This window comes from Andrena cerasifolii, chromosome 4 (assembly GCF_050908995.1).
Source record: "Andrena cerasifolii isolate SP2316 chromosome 4, iyAndCera1_principal, whole genome shotgun sequence".
NCBI classification, from domain to species: Eukaryota; Metazoa; Arthropoda; class Insecta; order Hymenoptera; family Andrenidae; genus Andrena; species Andrena cerasifolii.
In genome coordinates this window covers 4269228-4291925 of record NC_135121.1, presented here as the reverse complement: position 1 = coordinate 4291925, position 22698 = coordinate 4269228, and the positions used below count along the sequence as shown (strand labels likewise).

Genomic DNA, 22698 nt, shown 5'->3' with positions numbered 1-22698 from the left:
CCCAGCGTCATTTTTTGAGTTACCGTTTTCGTATTTTTGAATCCTTTAACTTTTCAGTGATAATTCGTAATACTTATACAATCATGGTCTAATAGTCTTTTTCTAGAAATGTAAATTTTGATATGATAAAATTTGTAGTTGAAAATGAGCGATTTTCCACGGTTCTGTGATTAAAACTGATTTTTTAATTTTTTTTTTATATTTTTTTCTTGCGATAAATCCCCTTTGGTAGTCGTAAAAACGCGACATTTTAACTTGAAAATTATTCTTGGGGTACAATACACCCCGTGTGACCACTAAGGGTTAAATATTAACTGATGCCACTCATTGTAATCATTGCATCTATAATAAATTGAATATACCCATTGCCAGTGACTCTATAAATATTTATTTACCTTAATTTTTCTGTAACTTAAAAAAATTTACTTCAGTAAATTGTTTAATGAAAATAATGAAACTTATTAACTAAAGTTGTCTTGAATAGCAATACTAAGTTTCATTATTTTTGCACGCGCAAATGTAGACGATAAACAATATCTACAATGAAGATATACTATTAAAAATTGTAATTAGCAAATGTATACAATTTTATTGTTTTTCGCCGTAATTCCAAAATATTAGTACAGTAATTTTAGCTAGAAACAGTAATAGAAATCGAAATAATGAAAATACCAAATTAAATTGGTCAAAACGCAATTAAATCGACCATAACTATAATTACTTCTTTTTTTTTATATATTCATTAGTTTATAATAGTAATTTTGTTCAAATCGAACGCGCGGAACGTTTAAATGCCTCCTGGCTGACTCGGTAGCTGTGTTTACAAAATCTCTGAAAATTAATCTTTCCAATGTCATATCAAATATAAAAGTTATCAGTAGAAGAAAGTATAAGACCAGATAAAGAAATGGATAAACGGTAGTTCACGTTAAGCTGCAGTGCAAGTTACAGTGTAAGTAGGAAACGAATCAGAAATGTGGCTTGACAAATTGATCGTTCTAGCGCTATTTTTACAAGCCAATGGATCCATTCAAAAGATAGAGGGTAAGTTGAAATAATCCAAATAATTAATTTTAAATAGCAAAAATAAATTTTGAGCGATACGAGAAGGTTTCTGGGGTTTGTAGATCTATGTGTGGAATCGTCAATACTTATGTGGTGTTAATTTTTTCTTGGACCCCAAGGGGTGATTAGAAATGACGTCAAAGTAACTGTTATGTGCAATCTGAGAAAGATCAATTTATAACTGTTAAATAAAAGGAAATTTATTGTTAGATAACTTCTTCTAGAAAATAAATAGTGACTTCCTTTTTAAGTGCATTGTACATTATTAAAAATCAAACTGCCAGAACTATTCAATTCTACTGACTAATTAAATAATTGGCATATATATGAAATAAGATGGTTAGATAAGTCAAATCTTAGTGCGCATTAATTATACAGGGTATACTTTATCAGCTTGGTTTACTTCAATATTATTACCTGTAAAGAAAAATAGATTAAAGTTGCATGATGTCAAGGGTGGCATAAGATGAATCTAACGATATTTTTCTAGATGGAGACAATACGGGGAGTTGAAGGTGACCTTTGATTTTTTAAACGGGAAATTTTTTTTATAGCATCATTGTAGTACTTTTTTTTAAATACAACTATCTCGGGTCTTAATGGTCAAGCTCGTAGAAGCTCCGATTACAAGGAAGGAGTGTATCATCGCTAAATGCGGCAAAAAATCGCTCGATACATAACACAACGTAACATAATCGTTATTTTGTCAACTTCGAAAATGTTATGATGTAAACAGAGGCGGATTAAGGTCGGTTGAGGCCCCGGGCGCAAAAGAAAATATTGGGCCCCTTACAAAAAAAGGGAAAGACAGGAAAAATATAATCACGTTAACCATATTTTTAAACACATAAACAAATTATGTACTCATAATGTTTTAATTTCAATAAAATTTGAATAAAGTATATGTATAATATAATTAATAATACAATTATAATCACAAAGTTTTGAACTAATAGTTGAACATACGAAAAAGTATGGTTATAATTAATGATACTATACGTATAATAAACTAATAATTAGACATTTAAACAACAAAAATTATAGAACTTTACTTAAAATTAAAATTACTAAAGTGAAGAATTTAAATAAGTTTTTTTCTTGCTTTTTGTTTTGCAAACTTATTAACTATCTCGTCAAGATCAATAATTTTAAGTAACTCGCCCTCTATATATAAAATAGCCATATTATTTAATCTTTCCTCCGACATTGAGTTTCTTAGATAATTTTTTATTCTTTTTAGACAAGAAAAAGAGCGTTCCCCCGATGCGTTTGAAATTGGCATTGTTAACAAAATTTTCAAAATAATTTCCACATTTGGAAAAGTTCCTTTCATATCTAATGCTTCCTTATATATATTATTAATTGATTGCTTGTCTTCTTCGCCTAAAAAGAATAAAAATTGTTCCAACTCATCTTTAAAATTACTTGAATCAATTGTCATCTGTATACATTTCTATTAAACTATTAATGTATTTTTTCTTTTCTTCCTCACACAATGTAAAAACGAAAAAAACTCTAAAATTACTTCAAAATTGAGCAGCGTTGCACAGTCTTATACTTTTCTCGCTTACAATATGAAATCAAATTTGGTGTCATTAAGAAAAAGTGGAAAGTTGGTTTTTGTGGGGCCCGTCAGAAGTCGGGGCCCCGGGCGCGCGCCCGGTGCGCCCGCCGTTAAATCCGCCTCTGGATGTAAATAGTCGTTACATTGACCTTTTTAAGATGGTTTTAGTGATGGTTTCTTCATCTCATAATTTTGTTCTTCCTACAAACAACTAGCAGAGCTTGACCAGTAAGACCTAAGATGATTGTATTAAAAGAAAATGTACTACAATCCTGCTATAAAAAAAAACATATGTTCCCATTTAATAAATCAAAGGTCAGCTTCAAGTCCCCGAATTGTCTCCATCTGCAAAAATCTCGTTCGATCCATCTTATGTCCCCCTCGAAGCCATGCATCCTTTACATTCACGCATTTTTCTCTTTAGATAATACTATTGACGATATTAAGATGATAATATCAGGTGATCCACTCCGGATAACAGCCCAAAAGTCGAAGTTAAATTTTTGTCTAAACAGAGATATAAAGATCAATAATCTTATGCGTTAACAGATATCAGTGTATCATCATTTACAAATGAACTTGAACTTTGGGCAACGCTGGATTATGAAACGGAATTGTTTAAGAACATGACAAGGCTCCTGAAAATTCCTACAGAACACCAGAACTCTGACTGGAGAACTTTTGAGGCAGAAATAGATACTGCAATTTGTACAATATGCCAAGGAACTGTGAAAACAGTCATGACAATGAGACGCAGAGGAATGTCTGTAGAAGATATAGGAAAGACAATAACCAAGTTATGTGTGCGAATGAACATTCAAAAAGAAAGAGTCTGTAAAGGAGTTATTGAGTTGAATTTGGTAATATAGATGTAATTCAAATCTATTAAGATACTTTGCACCGCATGTCTATAAACTGCTCTAACCCTGAATAAATTTCTAGCCCATCATTGCGTATATAGTAGATTCTAAACCGAAATTGACTGCTAGCACAGTTTGTGGCGTTGTTCTAGAATCAAAAGCCTGCCCATTGACGGATTCCGAATACGATTGGAGTATTGACATCGACAACCACACTGATGTGTTAATCACTGAAAATGGTACAAACGAACAAGTAAACATTTTGCAACTAACAGATTTTCACTATGATCCTTTGTATGAGCCGAATGGTAATCCAAATTGTGGAGAACCTCTTTGTTGCCGAAGAAATCAAAATAAAACTGATGCAAATTCATTGGCTGGATTTTGGGGAGACTATGAGTCTTGCGATACTCCTTGGCACAGCATTACTGATGTTTTAACCCATGTCAAGGATACACATCAGGTACTAATAGTTTAAAGGATTTTGAGAAAGATGAATCCAGGAACCTTAAATTATAATTAATTATATAAGATCGCTAGAAAAAAGCATCTGAAACAATTTTCTCTTAACGCTTGTCTCGTAGCTATTTCTCTATTCTGTTGGCATGTCCGTAGACTTTCATTTAAGAGTTCTCTTGTAAATAGGGCAATAATTTTTTTCATTTGATACGAGAATTATATGAATCATAAAACTAATGCACTTCCAAACAACTTTGCATGAAATTTAAGAGGTCATTCTGGTAACGCCGCAAAATTCGGCAATATTCAGGCTTTTTTTCTCACAAAGGAAGATCCCAAACCCGAAAATTCAAAAAAATTCTGAAACTTTGTGAGTATGTAGGGGATTTCATCCTGGTTACAACGCAATTTTTGTTTGCTGCCCAAATTCATTCTAAGGGGGTGAAATTAGCCCCCGAAAAATCGTCTATTTTCCGATTTTGTGTTATAACTCGGGAACTGTAAGAGCTAGAAAAAAAGTTTCAAGACAAAAGTTACTTCTTTTAATTAGGTCTATCATTTGGCAAACAAAAATTATTTTACAGTTCACGAATTATAACACAAAATCGGAAAATAACCGGATTTTCAGAGGTCAATTACACTCTGTTAGAGTGAATTTGGGCAGCAAACAAAAATTGCGTTATAATCAGGAGGAAATTCCCTACATATTCATAAAGTTTCAGAATTTTTTGAATTTCCGGGTTCGGGGTGTTCCCTTGTCAGTGAATACATTGAATAACAATGTTAAACTTTTTTTCATTTATTAAGCTACTTGTAATGTATAAGGTGAATGTCCTAATTTCTGCTCATGTCCCCATTTCTGCTCATTTCGTATTTTTCTTATTATTATATGCGTTACGTTTGTACTATAGCTGCAACAAAATAATTCTAAATTATTTAAACATTTACGCGAGTGTTGCGTGAGCTTGGGGCAATACATACATCGCTATTTTTCATGAGCAGAAATATGGACTTTTAGAGCATTATCTATTTAATTACAAATTACTAATAGTTCAACATCTTGAAATATCTTTCTTAAATAGTTTTTGAATTGGTTGATTTATTATTAAAGAATTAATCAATTACTCTGCAAATTTTTATCACAAACAATTTTTTTACACCCTCTTTATGACGAGTTACCTCTTAAATGAGCAGATATTGGGACATTCACCTTACGGATCAATTGTTTAAATACACTTTTAATTGTGTTTTTTCAATGTTATTTCTGCTCACAGACTCACCTGAAACAAAAAAAAAACTGATTCTTAATCACTATGAATTCAAATTTCAAGTAAGAATGCGCGCAATTTTGTTATATTTTGACTTACGTGGCTAATTCTGGCACCTGCGATAGCGGTACTCATAATGATTAAGAATCAGCTTGGTTTTTTTGTTTCAGATGAGTCTGTGAGCTGAAATCACTCCTACAGTCTTTTCAAAGGCACGATTTTTAACTCCAGATAACATTGAAAAAACACAATTAAAAGTGTATTTAAAAAATTGTTCCGTATACATTACAAGTAGCTTAATAAATTAAGAAAAAAGGTTGACATTGTTATTCATTGCATTCACTGAGAAAAAAAGCCTGAATGTTGCCGAATTTTGCGACGTGATTACCAGAATGGCCCCCTAAATACAACTAAAGAACTAATTTCTGTTTAATATCAGTCTTGAAAAAATTAAATCTGCATCAAATTCCCTTTAATTTCTAGAATATAGATTACATATATTTTACTGGCGATGTAATCGACCACGGAGTATGGGAGACTTCAAACGAAGGAAACAAAGAGAGTCTGGAAAAAGTTTATAATAAAATGCATGAAATGTTTAAAAATATTACAGTGTATCCGATTCTGGGAAATCATGAACCTCACCCTTTGAATCAGTGAGTGCACCAAAAACTTTACGAACAAATGTGCTATAACATGTACAGTGAAAATATACTTTAATAGCATTAGTTTATTTTTTCATATTTTTTTTAATATATGCGAATTATAATTAATATTAATAATGATTTTCTAAATTATGTACAGATTTGCGCCAAACAGTATAACAGAAGACAATTTAACTACAAATGGGCTCTATAAATTGATAGCAGATCTATGGATTAACTTTGGTTGGTTACCAGAATCCACTCGGTCTACCATACATCAAGGAGGATATTATACAGTTACTCCAAAAAACGGATTCAGAATTATAGCTCTAAATAGTAATGTTTGCTACACTTATAATTGGTATGTAAAAATTAATGAAATTTGATATAACTTACAAAACATTTTTACGTTACACGAACAGGGGCGTCCAGAGATTTTTTTCGGGGGGGGATTTAGGATGATGGTAAAGAAAAATATACCCCTCTTGCTTTTTTAACCCATTTTATAGCGCTAATTTAATCAGAAATTTAAAACCGAAATTTAAAAATAGTCCCTTTTTCAGTACAAACATAATAAAGATCAGTTTTGAAAAATAAGCGATTTTTTTCTCAAAAGCCAGGGGGGGGGGCAACTGCCCCTCCTTCCGGACGCCCATGTACACGAAGGAATATGATACAAATTTGTTTCCCATTTAAGATGGGTTACCATAGTTTTATTTTATGAAACAATTACTGCACTTGTTGATTCTCAATTATTTTTTGCATTTAGGTGGCTCTTGTACGATCCAACAGACCCGGATGGTCAGCTACAATGGCTTGCAAACACTCTTTCTAATGCAGAAAAGAATAATGAATTTGTACATATATTGTCTCATATTCCCGCTAATAGCAATGCCTGTTTAAATACGTGGAAACGAGAATACCTAAGAATAATTAATAGGTACAGTCATTTGATCAAAGCCGAGTTCAACGGGCATACTCATAACGACGAAATAGCAATATTTTATAATGCGGATGGTGTAGCAAAAAATATTGCCTGGAATGGTGGTAGTATAACTACCTTCTCAAGGCTAAATCCAAATTATAAAGTTTATGCGGTGAATGGCAGCAATTATGTGAGTCGGTTTCATTAATTTATGACGTAATAAAGAAATAGAATAGATGAAAAAGGAGTAAGAGCATAATGAAAAGTTTCTTGTAATTTAGAATGCAAACAGTAGTAAAGAAAATTCTTACTAATTTAACTGAATCTTATTATATATTTAACTTGAAGGTGAAATATATTTTTGACAAATTTTCTCATAGGCAGTGACTGATTACCAAAATTGGATGTATAATCTTGGTTCTGCCAACAAGAATAGCCACACAAGACCACATTGGTATAAATCATATTCCTTTAAAGCAGAATATGGTCTCTCCGATCTCTCTGCTCAATCTCTAAACGATTGGCTTATTGCAGCAGCGCATAATGACACGCTATTAAACAGATATTACAGGTATGACAGACTTATATTAAGGCTTGGATTATTGAATATTATTACTCGTTATGTAACCATTCATTTTTTATCGTAGGAATTTTTTCAAACGCGCGGATCCGTCACTGAAAGGAAATTGTGACTTAAACTGTCAGAAACAATATCTATGTCGCACGATTGCACACATAGGAGATGCAAGCGAACTCTGTAATAACATTTTAAGAAATTAACACCAGGATGTAGAAACACTTGTAACATCGATTCCGGTTCTTGGAACAATTATAAAGAATGAAAATAAATTGTCTCATAATTGTTATGGATGAAAACAGTTCTCGTATGTGTAGACTACCACTTATTGTTTCCCTGATAACCATCTGTCTCCAGTCTGACATCAGATTGGTAGCAGGGTCTGACTCTGGCATGAGAGCACAGAATCTGCTGCAGATCTGCTGCCGATCTGACATCAGGCTCTGCACCTCAGAACGCAGCCATCTGCGGACACAGACGACTACGGTTCTGATGTCAGATTCTGCTGCCCAGATCTGGCTATCAGGGTAGATAAAATCGATACATAGGAGAACCTTCCTCATCCATAAGAGTTATGGAATTATTTCGATTCTTTGTAAAAGTTTCCCCAATCACCAAGAATCTTTATTTAACAGTATGAAACATTTATACCTACAAGAGTTTCATTCTCTGGTTAAAATCATTGTTCACAGAAATCTTAGTCCACATAATTCAATTAAAAAATAAAATTCTACTATATAAATTGAATTTATTTGTCATACGAAGTTTACCTAATTAATATTTACAAATTCAATTATAATAATAATAAACTTTACCTAGGGCTTCTCAAATCTACCCACCGTATTTTTCTCCTAACAAGAATTTCTTTCGATGGAATTTTATCGAATACATTCATCTAAAAGTAAGAGTAAGAGAACTGAATTATCATTAATTATTACATAAAATTTTATAACAAAGAGAGAAAAGTTTGGCTGTACTTCCGAAAGGGACCGGTGGCCGATCGAGATGAAACTTGGTGGGTATTACGAGGGGTGTGGAAAGACCCCAAATATAAAGTTTTAGCTTCGGCAATTAATGCGTTCAAAAGATACAGGGGTAATTGTGCATAAAAGGGTACACCTTACCGATTTTTTTTAATCACTTTACCACGGCCCCCCTCTTAACCCGTTGGCATGCAACATCGTGTGAGGCCTGTAGTACCTCGATCGGGCCAAAGATGGAACGCACAATTGAGACCCGTGGTACGCCGATCGGGCGATATGTAAACAACAAAGGTCAGACTCGTGGTTAGTAGATACCACGACTCAACTCTTCGCCCATGTCTTTTCATCTCAGTTATTCCTGGCCGCATACACATGTATTTACACATCATAAGACCTTCACGTACACTGAGTATAAACACTTTCTGAGTTTGCAAGTCCTGAAGGTCCCCTTGTAAGACGTGTGCGATTGACAACTTCGGACGCTGAGCCGTATCGTGAAATGGCTCGACGCGTGATTTACCTCTGGTGTTGATTTTGCGCCGGCCGTCGGAATTTAAATGGTATGGCAAGAGGTTACATAATTTCTGTTGACTTGTACCGACACAACGCATTCCACTTTCCAACTTGTTCCGGGTATTAGTATTGGTTGGGGATAGATTAGTGCGGGGGCGTGTAAAGCATGGTAGCGAACCGATGTGAGTTTGGCGATGCTAAAAATCAGACTGAGGTTACAAAATTTCAAAAAAAAAATTCAAAAAAAAAATTAACAACTTTTTATTAATATTTTGGAAACTAATAAATACCCGAAGCTACAATTTTAGATTTGGGGTCCACACCCCCTCCCCACTCGTCTCCCCAAACCTCATCTCGATCGGCCACCGGTCCCTTTCGGAATAATATCGAAAAGTTTTCTTACCTGTTTTCTTACATAAATTAACAGCTTTTCAACATGTTCTGGGTTGTTGCATTCTGAACGAAAGAATATCCTCCAGAGTGCACCAGCTAATACTTTGTCCTCTGACAGAATCCCTTCGTCGTAATCAATTAAAGCGGCGTTAAATTGAGACGATATCTCAAGCAATTGTTGCCTTTTTATCTTTGGGTGAATTGGCTGATACAGAGAATTAAAACTACATCGCATGATAGAAATTGAAATGTAATGAGAATTAAATCTAAATTAAGCTTAATAAAATAGGAATGAAACGAATGATACAAAAATGAAAAAGGGATCACAGTGAGTTTACTTGCATAGAATATATCTAATACGGAAATTATTGATACTTACGCCGAGCTTATTTATTCTATTATCAACATCGTTCCACATAGCCTCGACCAGATTATTTCTGACTGTTTTACCATCTTTTCCTTCAGCCATGTAGCGTGCCATTAACATCCAGACGTGTAACTCTGTGACGAGAAACCAAGAGAAAAATGTGTCTGGCATACTGAAATCTGAGAAACGAAATAGTGCTTTAAAAGAAGGCCGAATGATATAATGCAAATCAGCTTACATAAGATAATTCAAATTACGTTAATGCTACCTAAGATCGGTATCAGATATAGTCAGTGAAATTAGACGGAAATCTGCCCAAACTACGGAATAAATCCCAGCAAGCTAAATTTTGGTATGGGCCTTTATTTGGTTGTTTTAAACAATATGTTAAAAGTCCCCATCGACAGTTACAATACGCATTAAGAAGTGAGAAATCTTTCAGTTCCGCATTTCTCATCAGGTCTTTGCGGAAACGACGCCAATCGATTCCTTATGTTTCGCCGATGAAACAAACACCAAGAATGACGTAATTCGGAGCATAATGAAGGAACTTAAATGAAAAATTGATTTATATAATTTCGCACTGAGTTCGTTAAAAATAGTCTGATTTACATGAAATTTGGTATAATTTTCATTGGAAAAACATAAGAAATCCATCGCTATTACTTCCATATCGATACGATAAAGAATAAAGAATGCAGTTTTTCTTAAACAGATATGAATCCTCGGTCGACCGCAGCGACGCGAGGTTGACGCCCCGCAGTCGAGGGTGAAATATTAATTTCAGCGCATTAAGAAATTCTTTATTCTTCATCGTATCGATATGGAAATGATACCTATGGATTCCTTATCTTGTTCCAATGAAAATTATACCAAATATCATGTAAATCGGAATATTTTTAACGAAGTTAAGTGGAGATTATGGAAATCAATTTTTCAAATGATTCTCTTTATTATGGTCCGAATTACGTCGTTATTGGTGTTATTTTCATCGGAGAAACATAAGGTATCGATTGGCATCGTTTTCGCAGAGATCTGATGAGAAATGCGGAACTGAAAGATTTCTCACTTTTTAATGAGAAGGTATACTAACCACAACGAGGGGTCTTGTTTTCGGCACGTGGTGCCGGGCACCACTTTCTTTGACTAGCGTCGCGAGAGGATCACCCAGTACGTCTATTTCGCTTTCTCCCGTTATATTCATTCTCTTTCCTTGTCCACCTATTCACGGGTCCCTTATTGCGAGACTTTGTACAGTGCCTGTACGAGCTATAGTGACTTAGGTGTGAAGTCACTCAGCGGGGTCTTAACCGACACCCTGCTGGGTACTGGCCGCTAAACGTGCCCCCCCTACTACCTTTTGCAGGACTATATTTAGAGAAGACCAGGACAAAACCGGGGCCCTAAAGATTAACAGAAAATAAAACAGAAATTGAAGATACGGTTTATCATTATTAAAAGACATCAATTAAGCTTTGCTACTGGCTATTAAAAGTTGTCTCATTGTCAGCACATATTAAATACAAATCCATTTAAGTAAGGTATATGTACTGTATTAGAACAGTAGTAATATAAATTATTTTATATTACTAACTTATTTAAAATTAAAATCACCGCATGTCTTGAAGTAATTTTGGAGGTTTTACCCTTTAGGGCCCCGGGTTTGTCCTGATCTTCCCTAAACACAGTCTTGCAAGATGTAGTAGGAAGGCACGTTTGGCGGCCCGTACCCAGCAGGGTATCGGTTAAGACCCCGCTGAGTGACTTCACACCTAAGTCACTATACAGTAATCGCCCGTTATGAGTCCGTTTTTTCCGCCCGTTGAGAGTCCGGCGACTATCCCCACCTTTTCTTGGAAGCCTGCGGACGAGAGTGAGAGAAGCGGACAACGAGCGAGAGGACACGAAAGCGTCGGCACGAAGTTGCCGTCGGGTACGAAAGAGAGAATGCATGATACAAGCTCGAGCTGAAAGACGGAGCGAGACAAAGTATCATGCTTTCTCTCTTTCGTACCAGACGACAACTTCGTGTCGATGCTTTCGTGTCCTCTCACTCGTGTCACTGGCTGCGCGAAACCATGTCCGCAAGCTACTATGAGTCCGCCGCCAGCCCCGTTCGACGGACTCATAACGGGCGATTACTGTAGCTCGTATAGGCACTATATGCTCAACGTCGGACCCCAACGCAGTCGAGTTTAAAGGCCCCCATACAGGAGCGAGCCGCTCGCGAACTGCAGGTTCGGCTCGCATGCTCGCTGGTGTGCGGGATCGACGAGCGATTAAAATGCAGGCTCGGCTCGCTTGCTCGCTGATGTTTGGGATCCACGAGCCTGCAGCTCGCGAGCGGCTCGCTCGTGTATGGGGGCCTTAAAAGCCCGATACTTTTCTAGGTATCATTTGGGAATCGATTCTATTCGATACCTAAAGTACTCATTACGGTTTCGATACCTATGCATGCTTGATTCCGGTTCGAATAGTATCGATACCAATTCCACTCAGCACTCATTTTAGCTCCTGCTTGTATCAAATGCCGATACCAAGTACTTACAATTTCGATACGTATCAAACCTTCCAAACGAGTATTTTGGGTATCAAACTACTTGAAACTCATGAGAAAGACTGGTATCACGCTCATCACTAGGGGATAGCACCAAGCTTCTGCTATGTAGGCCAAACTGGACCAGAATAGGTGTGCGTTAGGTCCGAAAAAATTCAGGTGTTCTATTGGTCAGAAGATTGACTCTTTCTCCATAGCTTCATCTCGTATTGGTTTACGCATAGCTTCATAACGCACAAAACTAATACGCTAAGAATAAATAACAGCCATACGGCTTCGTTCATGCAGAGCCAAGCAGCGTTCCCGTTACTCCACCATATACTTCGGGGACCACGCAACTCCAACTGACAAATCCACGATCGTCAGATGGTGGTGGCTGATTTCTCCTCGATCGCTACTCGCAAAAACAAACCCACCGGCCAACATATCTGATACCAATCTCAGGAATAGAAATTAGTAACATACCTTTGTAAAATGCTGAATAATCAACGTCATCAACTATGTCTTCGTAAGCGAAATAGCCTACTGACATTAGTTGCTGAAACGTAAATAAATTTATGTACTTCTAGATGATATTCTTGTATGGTTAAAAAAAATAGTACATAAGTATACTTACATACTTTTCTTTATGAATACCAATTTTACGTAATGCTCTGAGAAATAATCCCTCATTATTTCTTATTTTAGTTAGATTTTTAGGTAAAGCTTTCACGCGTGCATTTTCAGATAATTGATGAAGATCGGGTGTTGTTGAAAAATGTATGGCCCTATTGGTAGTACATTGGCGCTCTAGCACATATTTCAAAGTCGAAGACAATGGCACCTTTCATAGTAAATACGTCATAAATATTATCCATTACAAAGAGAAAGAAATTTGTTCAGTTGGATCGAATTGTTGGAATTTCGTCGGAATTATAATTATTTCTTTGAACTGATAAATGAATCTATGTTTCGAAAGATATCAGCATGTTATAAGACACGGAATATTGCGATATAAACGTATAACTGTATTAAATTATGTAATGAAATTGCGATACACGCGATTACGCATAAAAATTGTTACTGTGCAATCCGAAGATTAATAAATATTTAATAATGTGTGTACAATGTCACAAATTTTAATCGTATGCAAAAGATCGTCTGTATGTAAAAGTACTGCGTTAATTAGTGACGAATTGATATCATTTGTAATTTATGAAACAAAAAATCAAATTCGCGATGGTGTGTGACTGTTAGGTTATGTTGTGGATTTGTGCTCCGCATAAAGACGCACCTTTCGGAGTGTTAACATTCTTGCACAATGCATGCTTTCGCTGTATATATCTCAGATTTTTCAACTAATTGTTAAAACACTTCAACTTAGTTTAGTTTCTTGGATCAAAGAAACGACGGTGATTGCTTTCACATTTTCAAAAGAGACGACATGTTCCACAGTGATTCCAACGTGGGACGCGGTATAATTAAATATGACAATAACAGTCACCGTATCTTTACCAAAGACTAAATGCTACAAACAATTGTAACGAATATTTTAAGCTTGTGCAATAAGTACTAATATATGTTAAATCGTCATCGAAGAATTGAAAAGAACTAATGTAAGATAAATCCGTTTCTTATGTATTTTTTAAATATTCATAATTATTGTAACGAGAGTATATAACCATACTTTTGTCGAACTTAATACAGTTTTGCATACATTTTGGTAATATACAAATGGCGGATAATTATTTAACAATATATTAATCTGTAATATTCCCTTAACATTTTTCTTCATATTGAAAACATTTCCAATTACTTTCCTCTTATCGTAAGGCCCAAGGTTTTCGAAAAAAGTCCGAAAAACTGATAAAAAAACTTTTTTTTCAAATTTTGAAAGTTTAAATTCTTCTCGAACACTTTTTATTTATAAAGGCGAAAAATTCTAATTTTTATTTTCGAAGACTATTATTTAAACATTTAAGGGGGGAGCATATACCGAAATATGTGAAAAATATATAAAAAAATCTTATTTTCAGTGTTTGATATGTCACGAATGTTTCCTGTAAATTTGGGACCGAAATGCGCAAAAATATCGAAGATATAGAAGTGAGGTATTCAAATGCATTTTTCTCGATATCATGATGTCTATATCTTCGATATTTTTGCGAAATACGGTCCCAAATTTTCAGGAAACATTCATGACGTGTCAAACACTGAAAATATGTAAAAAAACATCGATTTTTTGGAACATCTTGGTATATGCCCCCCCCCCTTAAATGTTTAAAAAATAGTCCTCGAAAATAAAAATTACATTTTTTTCGCCTTCACAAATAACAAGTGTTCTTGAAGGATTGAAACTTACAAAATTTAAAAAAAAAAAAATTATTTTCAGTTTTTCGAACTTTTTTCGAAAACCATTTGTCACACGAGAAAAAGTTAGAGAACATAAATTATCCACCTTGTCTGGATTTACAAATTTTGTTTGTCATTTTTTTATGCAATCAATAACTTGCAGGATAATTATATAAAATCGATTTTGTGAGCTGAGAATAATTATTTAAATGTTCAAGGGCCCGGGGGCACCTTTTCCCCTTATCCGATCGGGCTCAAACTTTACACAGATTTTTTTTATTATTTGAAACTATTCTGGGGTGCCGCGAAGAAAATCTTGAACAAAATTTCACCAAAAGTAAATGAGAACCACCCTAATGAATATACAAACATTATCACGTTACACTCGTAACTAATGTGTAAAAACGGCGCGCTAAAAGTCGAATAATTATGTACATATGTATATATCTACAGGGGGCTAAAAAAGTAATGGTCACTGCTTTCAGGGTTAAATCTACACTTCTGGATCCTGGAACACCTTCTGTTTCCCTTGCAGTTAAGTTCATTTGTATGTTATCTTATAATAAAAATCGTTTTTTGCACCTTTACTAGCATTGTCAATTTTTTACAACTACCCTGATAGCCAGATCTGGCAGCAGATTGACAGCAGATTTCGCCCTCTCCTAGGCATAGCAACAGCGCCATCTGTAGGCAATTGCTTAGTAATTCTGGACCTCAGATGGCGCTGTTGCTGTGCCTAGAAGACGGCGAAATCTGCTGTCGATCTTGGTCGATCTGCTGTCCATCTGACATCAGGCACTGCACTTCAGGCTCTGCACATCAGAACGCAACCAAATGCGGACACAGACTGCTGCAGTTCTGACGTCAGATTCTGCACTCTCGTGCCAGACCCTGCTCCCAATCTGATGTCAGATTGGAAACAAATGGTTATCAGGGTATTAATTCAGAATAAATCTTATATCTTTTAGACAAATAGCTTAATACATTAAGTAAAACGACATATGGGTTCGAAAAAAAAAAAATGATTCGCTTAATCATGTAAAAACACCGGCACTTTGACATAAAATAAGATAATAAGGCTAAAATAGCTCCGACGACCTGTCACTTTCGCTATCTTTCGTGTATAGAGACATGGTCGCTCAGTGTGCCTATGGGAGAGGGGAAGGGGGAATTAGCTTCCAGACGCGACCGCGTCTGTTGATACTATTATATAAAATTGAAGTTGCATACTTTGAAATGCGGTTTCTCAGTAAATATGAACTGTACGCACAAGGGTGTTACATCACTTTGTTCGTCTTGACGAGAGGAAGGTTCTAACGTTTCTATTTTTTTTAAATACTGATTTTTAAATAGTAGTTCGGGACGCCACCGCTAGGCGGCGACTGGGCGAGCGTTTCTCGCTTGCGAAACAGCACCGCGGCGGGAATAAGTGGCCAAGGGCTCTCGAGTTTACAGATTGCAGATTACAGATTATGAATCAGTTACGCTAATATTTCGGGCGAAGCCGAGACAGGAGATACCAGTATACTATAAACATGATATACTCGCTATCACTTTCATCTGGCTCATGTGGCTCATTCGACAATAAAATTCCAGCCGGTTCTTCCGGTACAGATCTTTATCTATACATGCTGTTATAAAATAAATTTAGCATCTTCTCTGTAACTTCGTAATCGAAGAAGCTCTCATTTTTAATGTTTAAGTCTAATTTAATTCAAGTTAGTGCAGCTATCGTTTCTATTATGCTCCAATATTGTCTACTCAAAACATATTCAAAATTTCTTAATGGTTCAACTGATTCATGTTAATGAACCTCTTCTCTTTCTTGCCTTTCTTCTAGTTCCCTATTTTGCATCTTTATGTTATGTATTATAGTTTTTTTATGTTTTTGTAAATCACTTTTGCTCCCCACAAAAATTTTCGAGCAAACTATGCATTTTGCTTTGTATGGATCGTCACACTGTTGAAGCCAAGATTTAAATTCTGGATCCTCCAGCCAAGCTTGGCGGAATGCTTGCCTCCTCCTACATGTTTTCCTTGCAGGGGGGGAGAGCAAGCTGCTATCACTGCCTATTCATGAAATACTAATTATTTATTCATAAACTATTAAAAAAGAATTTCAAGAAAATAATCATTGAAAACAGAAACTATGTTCAGCTTATAAATCTATAATTCAAAAACCTCTTAAATTAAAGATATATCTTACTTGATTCATTCTCTATAGCTGAGCTTGTAAAAGCTGTGTTAGATCTAGCAATGTTGGAATCAACGCCTATGTATAAAATGTCCATTATTAGTAATTTCTAATATCGAAATAATACATACTAACAAAATTCAAAAGAATAAATATTTGAAGAAGAAACTAATGAACATAATGTTCAGCATATCCTTGTTAAAAAAGATACTTAAATTTTTCAAAAAATTACTTCAAAATATTCAATATTTGTCTTACCTGATTCCTTACTCATTGGAACTTTAACAAAACGATGGGTAACTATAAAAATCAGCACATTTCACAAGCGTATCGCGTGGCGTCACTTGGCTTGTTTGGCTTGGCGTTGGTTTCGCTTGGCATGACGTCACGACATCACCAATGTAAATATATCGTTATTACTGTAGGTGTTCCCCTTCTCCTACTCCGTAATACGTCATGTGATCTGTACGCCGCCATTAATTCTGTATATACATATGGCATGCGGCAATCCTGCTGACAACCCTGTTCGAGATATGTACCCTGGATTTCCTCCTTAGAGCATGTTATACTCTAAGATTTTCTCGGCTTCTGGTTGCTCAGGGTTAGCCCGTGTGGCCCCTGTTATTACTAGTGCCCGCAGCGATGGTAATGCCCCAATATGTTAGGGTGGAGCTTGGCTGGTCGGTGGCTAGGTTGGGCTGGGTCGTATACGTACCTCCAACAACTGATCGATTAAACTTTCAACATTTTTATTGTCACTTTAAAGTTTGTGCTTACACTGGTACTTATAACATGTAGGTAAAACTTTAAAAGGCTGTGCCACTAGTTAATTAATTTTTTAAAAACTGTTACTAATAGTCTTACTGAGCTCCGGCGGGTGGTGGGCCCTCTTTTTATAGGGACTGTGTCCACCCCCTCTCTAGAATTGTCACCTGACAAATTGAACAGTGGGAGATCTCATCCCCCAACATTTTGACGTGAAATTCTTCTGGATCAGAGGTGCACACAGAGTCGCGTTTACCTCCTCATGATTCTGGGCGCCGAGTTAGAGCCGACCGTGGAGTTGTGCAACGTAATAACTCCTCTCTCGGCTCGTGATCCGGCGCCCAGAATCGCAAGGAGGTAAAAGCGCAGTGGCGGATTTAAGAAAAAGGACCCAGGTGGCAAACGTTCTGAGGGGCCCATTTTTTCGGGAAAATGAAGAAGTAGTTTATTAAAAACAGGCCAAGTATAATAGTACATATACCTAATCATATTTTTTTCTGGGGGCCTCCTGGGCTGGGACCAAGGCGGCAACTGCTCATCAGCCGCCCTGTTAAATCCGCCACTGTAAAAGCGTCACCGTGTGCAACTCTGTTCTATGATATCGTATAAATAAATTTTTATATTTTTGAATAAATCGAAGGGAGCGATTTACTTATATGTTTCTATAAAAATATATTTACGTTCTCAGACAAGAAATAAATGACAAAAGTAAGTATTATAACTGCGTTTAATGTGTACATACTTGTATAGTAAATTACACTGTACATACGTTTTAAATCATATTTTTATAATCTAGGATTATAGTTTGTTAATATTTTCCTCGACAGTAAGCAATTTTGAATTCTTATTACTGAAAATGAATTTAACTTTAACTATACAGAGTGTTTCGTAAACGGTGGTACATCAAGCGGTGGGGTGGTGATTCTACATGAAAAAAATGAGTAAAAAATATAAAATAAAGTTTTGTCATAATTCGTTTTGTCTTCAAGATTAACTTCGAATTTGGATTGTGGGTGCATGTACCTACATAGGGACTGTCGTTAAATTACGTAAGGGTAATTTTTGCGATTTCTTACCCCCCCCCACACTCAGTATAAGAATGTGTAAAACTTTTTATTTCAACATCCTCCCTTCCTTACGTAATATTTTTTACATTGCATTTCTTCAGTTATTAAAATTCTATTAAACGTTTATATAATTAATTTAACTCGGTTTCGTGTGTGCAATGAAGCATCGTTTTTCAGGCTACTGGTATTGAAAATTAGGTTAAAAACATATTACGTAAGACGTTGCCTGACTCCCTCTCCTTCCCTTTGTAAGAACACGTAAGTAATCCGTGACCCCTCCCCTCAAAAAGCCTTACATAATTTAAAAACGACCCCATGCCACCTTTCTGGATTCACATGTATGCTTATTACTCGCACAATTTGTAACGAAAATTGTAAAATCTGTATCTCTTACGGAAAACAGAAAGCGTAAACTATAAATCAATCCGAAATTTTGACGAGGAAAGCACTGAGATATAGTATATAAATAGTATATAATACACTATACATACACTATACATATAAGTATAATGTTGCATAAAAAATACATGTAGTATATATAATTTATTCAACTGATTTAACTTATAAATTTAAATATATATTTCGTATAAATATTGAACATATGTATAAAATATATGTAGAAATACAATTTAAAGTACATATATGCACAGGTTGTTAAAAAAGTGATGGTCAGTGCTTTCAGGGGTGAATCTACACATCTGGATAGGTAAAGATTTGTAAAAAAAACTTGCTGCAAAATCGTTTATACCACTGAAAATTAATGTCAATTTTTTTTATATCAACATATTCTGCTCGCCGAAAGGAAAAAATGTCTAAAAGGAACCACTTGTTGCAAACGCACCGTTTTCTAAAAAAAATTATTGATAAATTTTTGGCATAGATGAAGTGATCCATGTATTTGATGAAAACATTTTTCATTTGTTTGAGAAAACAATGCGTTTGCGAATTCGGGTCAGCTCGGCAAAAATCGGACGCGATCAGCTCAAGAGCCAACTATTAAGACATGGAGACGGAAAAGCTTATCACCCTTCTGTCTCCTGTTACATCATAAATTATTTTTTGTTCATTGATAAGATATTCTTTTGAACATAATTCCTTTGACACTTTCCATCCTTTCAGTGAGTCAAACACGCAATACAATAAAAAAATTAACCCTGAATTAGGGAGTCGGGGTCAATTTTGCGACAAATTTTTTCAATAGTACTCCACCGATCCCAACGTGTAGAATCACTTGTGAAAGCTGCGACAAATGATTTGTTTACACCCTGTACAATAATACATAAATACAATTACAAAATTTTTAAGATTTATGTCTATCAAAATGTTTTTTATTAGCTTTGAGGTGTAGGATACACTTACGAATTTTGTAATACTGATAGGCACTGTTCTATAGAGATCAATGATCGTAGGTCACTCTCTCTTTTTGTACAAGTCATTTGGTTGGTACATAAATGACTTGTATACATTCAGATTCATAGCGCCGATCTACAGAAAAATGTAAAATGAGGAATAAAAAGCAAATAAGGCAAACGGTTGTAATTCGGTATCATTACGGCTAATTGTTATGCAGTGTTCGGCAACAGATAGTAGAAAACGAAATGGATGATAAACCTATACGACAAAATAAGACGAAAATGAAAGTATTAACAAAAGTGCGGTGAAGGCTTCGTTTCTTAGTTATTAATGCTTGAAAATTTGTCGTTTCTGAACGGTGACTGCGTGGCCTTACATACCTATGTGCCACTGGTCATTGACCTGCCGTTCTTCATGTGATCTTTTAGTCTCCGTACCAATTCTTTTAACGAGGAAACTGTTGTTTGTAGTCGCTTTACTTTTTGTTTTAAAACTCGGTTTGAATTACGAGCTACGTGTAGACTTTTATACATACTATTTAACTTTATTCTGTAACTCCCAGGCGTGTAAGTATAAGGATGATCATTTTCTACTAGTTTCCTAGACTGTGTACGAGGGGTTGTCTGCTTCCCGCTAGTTGCATTTCTTTCTAGTGCATGTATTTCAGGACCTATGAATTTTAAGATAATATCGGTAATAAAATGATTTAGAATTCCGACCGTAAAGAATTTTTAAAACTTAAAAGTAAATGCTATCGGCGCATCGGTTCGGTCTATTTTTAAGAGATTAAATAAAAGCTATTGTGCAAATTTTAAGATTAAATTTCCAACGTTTCGGTCAGTTGTTAAACGTGCGAACGTACGAGTCGGTCACTCTCCAACCGACTCGTACGTTCGCACGTTTAACACGAGCCAAATTTATAAAAGCAGACGCAGTTTTCTTTCTGATTTAATTCTTTCCTTGATAATGGTCGCAATACTAACCGAAACGTTGGAAATTTAATCTTAAAATTTGCACAATAGCTTTTATTTAATCTCTTAAAAATAGACCGAACCGGTGCGCCGATAGAACCGGTCGCACGACCTTCGTTTCCGAGATATTTGCGAAAAACTTCTGTTGATTTATTCCGACGCAACGCATTCCACTTTCCAACTTATCCCAGATATTAGTATTGGTTGGGGCTAGATTAGTGCCGGGGGCGCGTAAAACATGATAGCGAACTGATGTGAGTTTAGAGATTTGAACCAGAAACTTGCGGATGCCCATCAACACCCCGAATCATATCGGTTCGCTATCACGCTTTACTCGCCCGCGAGCGGGAGCGCGCCCCCCGCACTAGTCTAGCCCCAACCAATACTAATACCCGGGACAAGTTGGAAAATGGAATGCGTTATGTCGGATTAAGTTAACAGACATACTAAGTTTTTTTATTAATATCTTGGAAACTAATAAATTCCCGAAGCAACAATTTTAGATTTAGGGTCCAAACACCCTCCCCACCCTTTCCCTCAAACCTCATGTCGATCGGCCACTGGGGTCATTCGGAAGTATAGCCAAATATTGAAATCGATGTTGAATACAATCTGTATTGTATATATACCTTCTGTATAGGAGCCATGAGATTCAATTGATGCTTCAGCTGTAAGTGTGGGTTTATGCTCATCTTCTATGGTCATATTTTCATCTATAATAATCGAAAGTAAAAATTAATTATCATAAAATTATGTTGACCACGTTTTAGTACGATTAAATATAAACCCAGTCGTAGTTTCAATAATGTTTTGTTGGTATTACCTGATAATGGTTTATGTACAATAGGTGCATGATTCTTCTCTATACAAATAGTCGGAACGCTACCCTTCTTCAATCTAACAAGATTGAATTTCTGCTCTAAACACTCTGGAGCAAAATGCTCCGAACAGACTACAGAGTTAGGCTTAGGAGTGTAATTTTCTTTGCCGATATTTATAAGCCACAGATGCAACTGCTTCAAATCTTTTGGAAATCTAAACAATGTATTATACAGTTAGAAATCTTAACATGCATAAAACTGTATGTATGCACTTATATTGATATTAACTCGTACTTACTTATGAAAGGAGAATCCTGTTGTACGCTTTTCCCTTTTGCAAATTACACACCTATGCATTTTTTCTCTACTCTGTGAAACACAATTTAACACAAGTCGCAAGAGTGTTACAAAACATCGTTCGTTATTTCGTTGCACGCAAAATGAATTAACTCCCCTTGCACCGATGTAGCTGATAGCAAGTAAGTGCAAGTAAGGGCGTCCGATAGCGTGGAATAAGCATACATGTGAATCGAGAAACATAGTGCCTCGGGCGTCCTTCAGAGGGCGAATGCAGTTTATTCTTGTTGAGATCCTCGCCCTAGCGGCGTTTAGCGCAAGCTGTTTAAGCACGAAGTTCGAACTTTAAAGAGTTAAGGATGAAATTTATTACATTAGAAATTTGTCTTCGCCTCCTTCTTTATCGCTTGGAAAACAATGCATTAATTTAGAAAGAGGAACAAACGTACGAAGAAGCCTGTTTCTTTGCCTCTCAATTCATCACCGTAGTTGTAAAAGCACGGACGTGTTATAATAATGCCCAACTTTAAAAAGTTCGTTTAAAATCCCAAATCGTTTAAAAAGGTTTCAGCCAAATTTGTTTAATTTAATATAAATCGGTAATTGATGAACAAATAATATAAATTAATGAACAATGATGTACAAACGATTGCGTAAACAAGAAATTGATTTATTCCCCAATGAGGGGCCAACTTTTTGGAGGTCTACTCCTGTGATCTTATAG

At 35.7% G+C, this 22698-nt stretch overlaps 4 protein-coding genes across 4 annotated transcripts; 1 reads left to right on the top strand and 3 right to left on the bottom strand.

Annotated features, from left to right (window-relative positions):
- The first annotated feature begins 882 nt into the window (after nt 1-882).
- Nucleotides 883-8109, top strand: LOC143368038 (sphingomyelin phosphodiesterase). Its single transcript, XM_076810383.1, has 9 exons — nt 883-1044; nt 3179-3489; nt 3572-3952; nt 5700-5872; nt 6021-6221; nt 6630-6975; nt 7166-7356; nt 7433-7692; nt 7889-8109. Exons 1-8 carry the CDS (start codon nt 975-977, stop codon nt 7563-7565), a joined length of 1806 nt encoding a protein of 601 aa, XP_076666498.1. The 5' UTR covers nt 883-974; the 3' UTR covers nt 7566-7692; nt 7889-8109.
- On the bottom strand, nt 8091-13645 carry Uqcc1 (Ubiquinol-cytochrome c reductase complex assembly factor 1). Its single transcript, XM_076810440.1, has 6 exons — nt 13449-13645; nt 12792-12998; nt 12641-12713; nt 9631-9797; nt 9262-9456; nt 8091-8257 (listed from the first exon to the last, which is right to left on the bottom strand). The coding sequence occupies exons 1-6, from the start codon at nt 13479-13481 to the stop codon at nt 8174-8176; spliced, it is 759 nt and encodes a 252-aa protein (XP_076666555.1). The 5' UTR covers nt 13482-13645; the 3' UTR covers nt 8091-8173.
- Nucleotides 13646-15825: 2180 nt separating this feature from the next.
- LOC143368073 (uncharacterized) lies at nt 15826-17706 on the bottom strand. Its single transcript, XM_076810448.1, has 3 exons — nt 16959-17706; nt 16713-16778; nt 15826-16576 (listed from the first exon to the last, which is right to left on the bottom strand). The coding sequence occupies exons 1-3, from the start codon at nt 16972-16974 to the stop codon at nt 16311-16313; spliced, it is 348 nt and encodes a 115-aa protein (XP_076666563.1). The 5' UTR covers nt 16975-17706; the 3' UTR covers nt 15826-16310.
- A 468-nt stretch (nt 17707-18174) lies between these two features.
- Nucleotides 18175-22170, bottom strand: LOC143367681 (THAP domain-containing protein 3-like). The gene is made up of 5 exons (XM_076809754.1): nt 21976-22170; nt 21680-21891; nt 21486-21569; nt 20266-20555; nt 18175-20017 (listed from the first exon to the last, which is right to left on the bottom strand). Exons 1-4 carry the CDS (start codon nt 22032-22034, stop codon nt 20266-20268), a joined length of 645 nt encoding a protein of 214 aa, XP_076665869.1. The 5' UTR covers nt 22035-22170; the 3' UTR covers nt 18175-20017.
- Between the last annotated feature and the right edge of the window lie 528 nt (nt 22171-22698).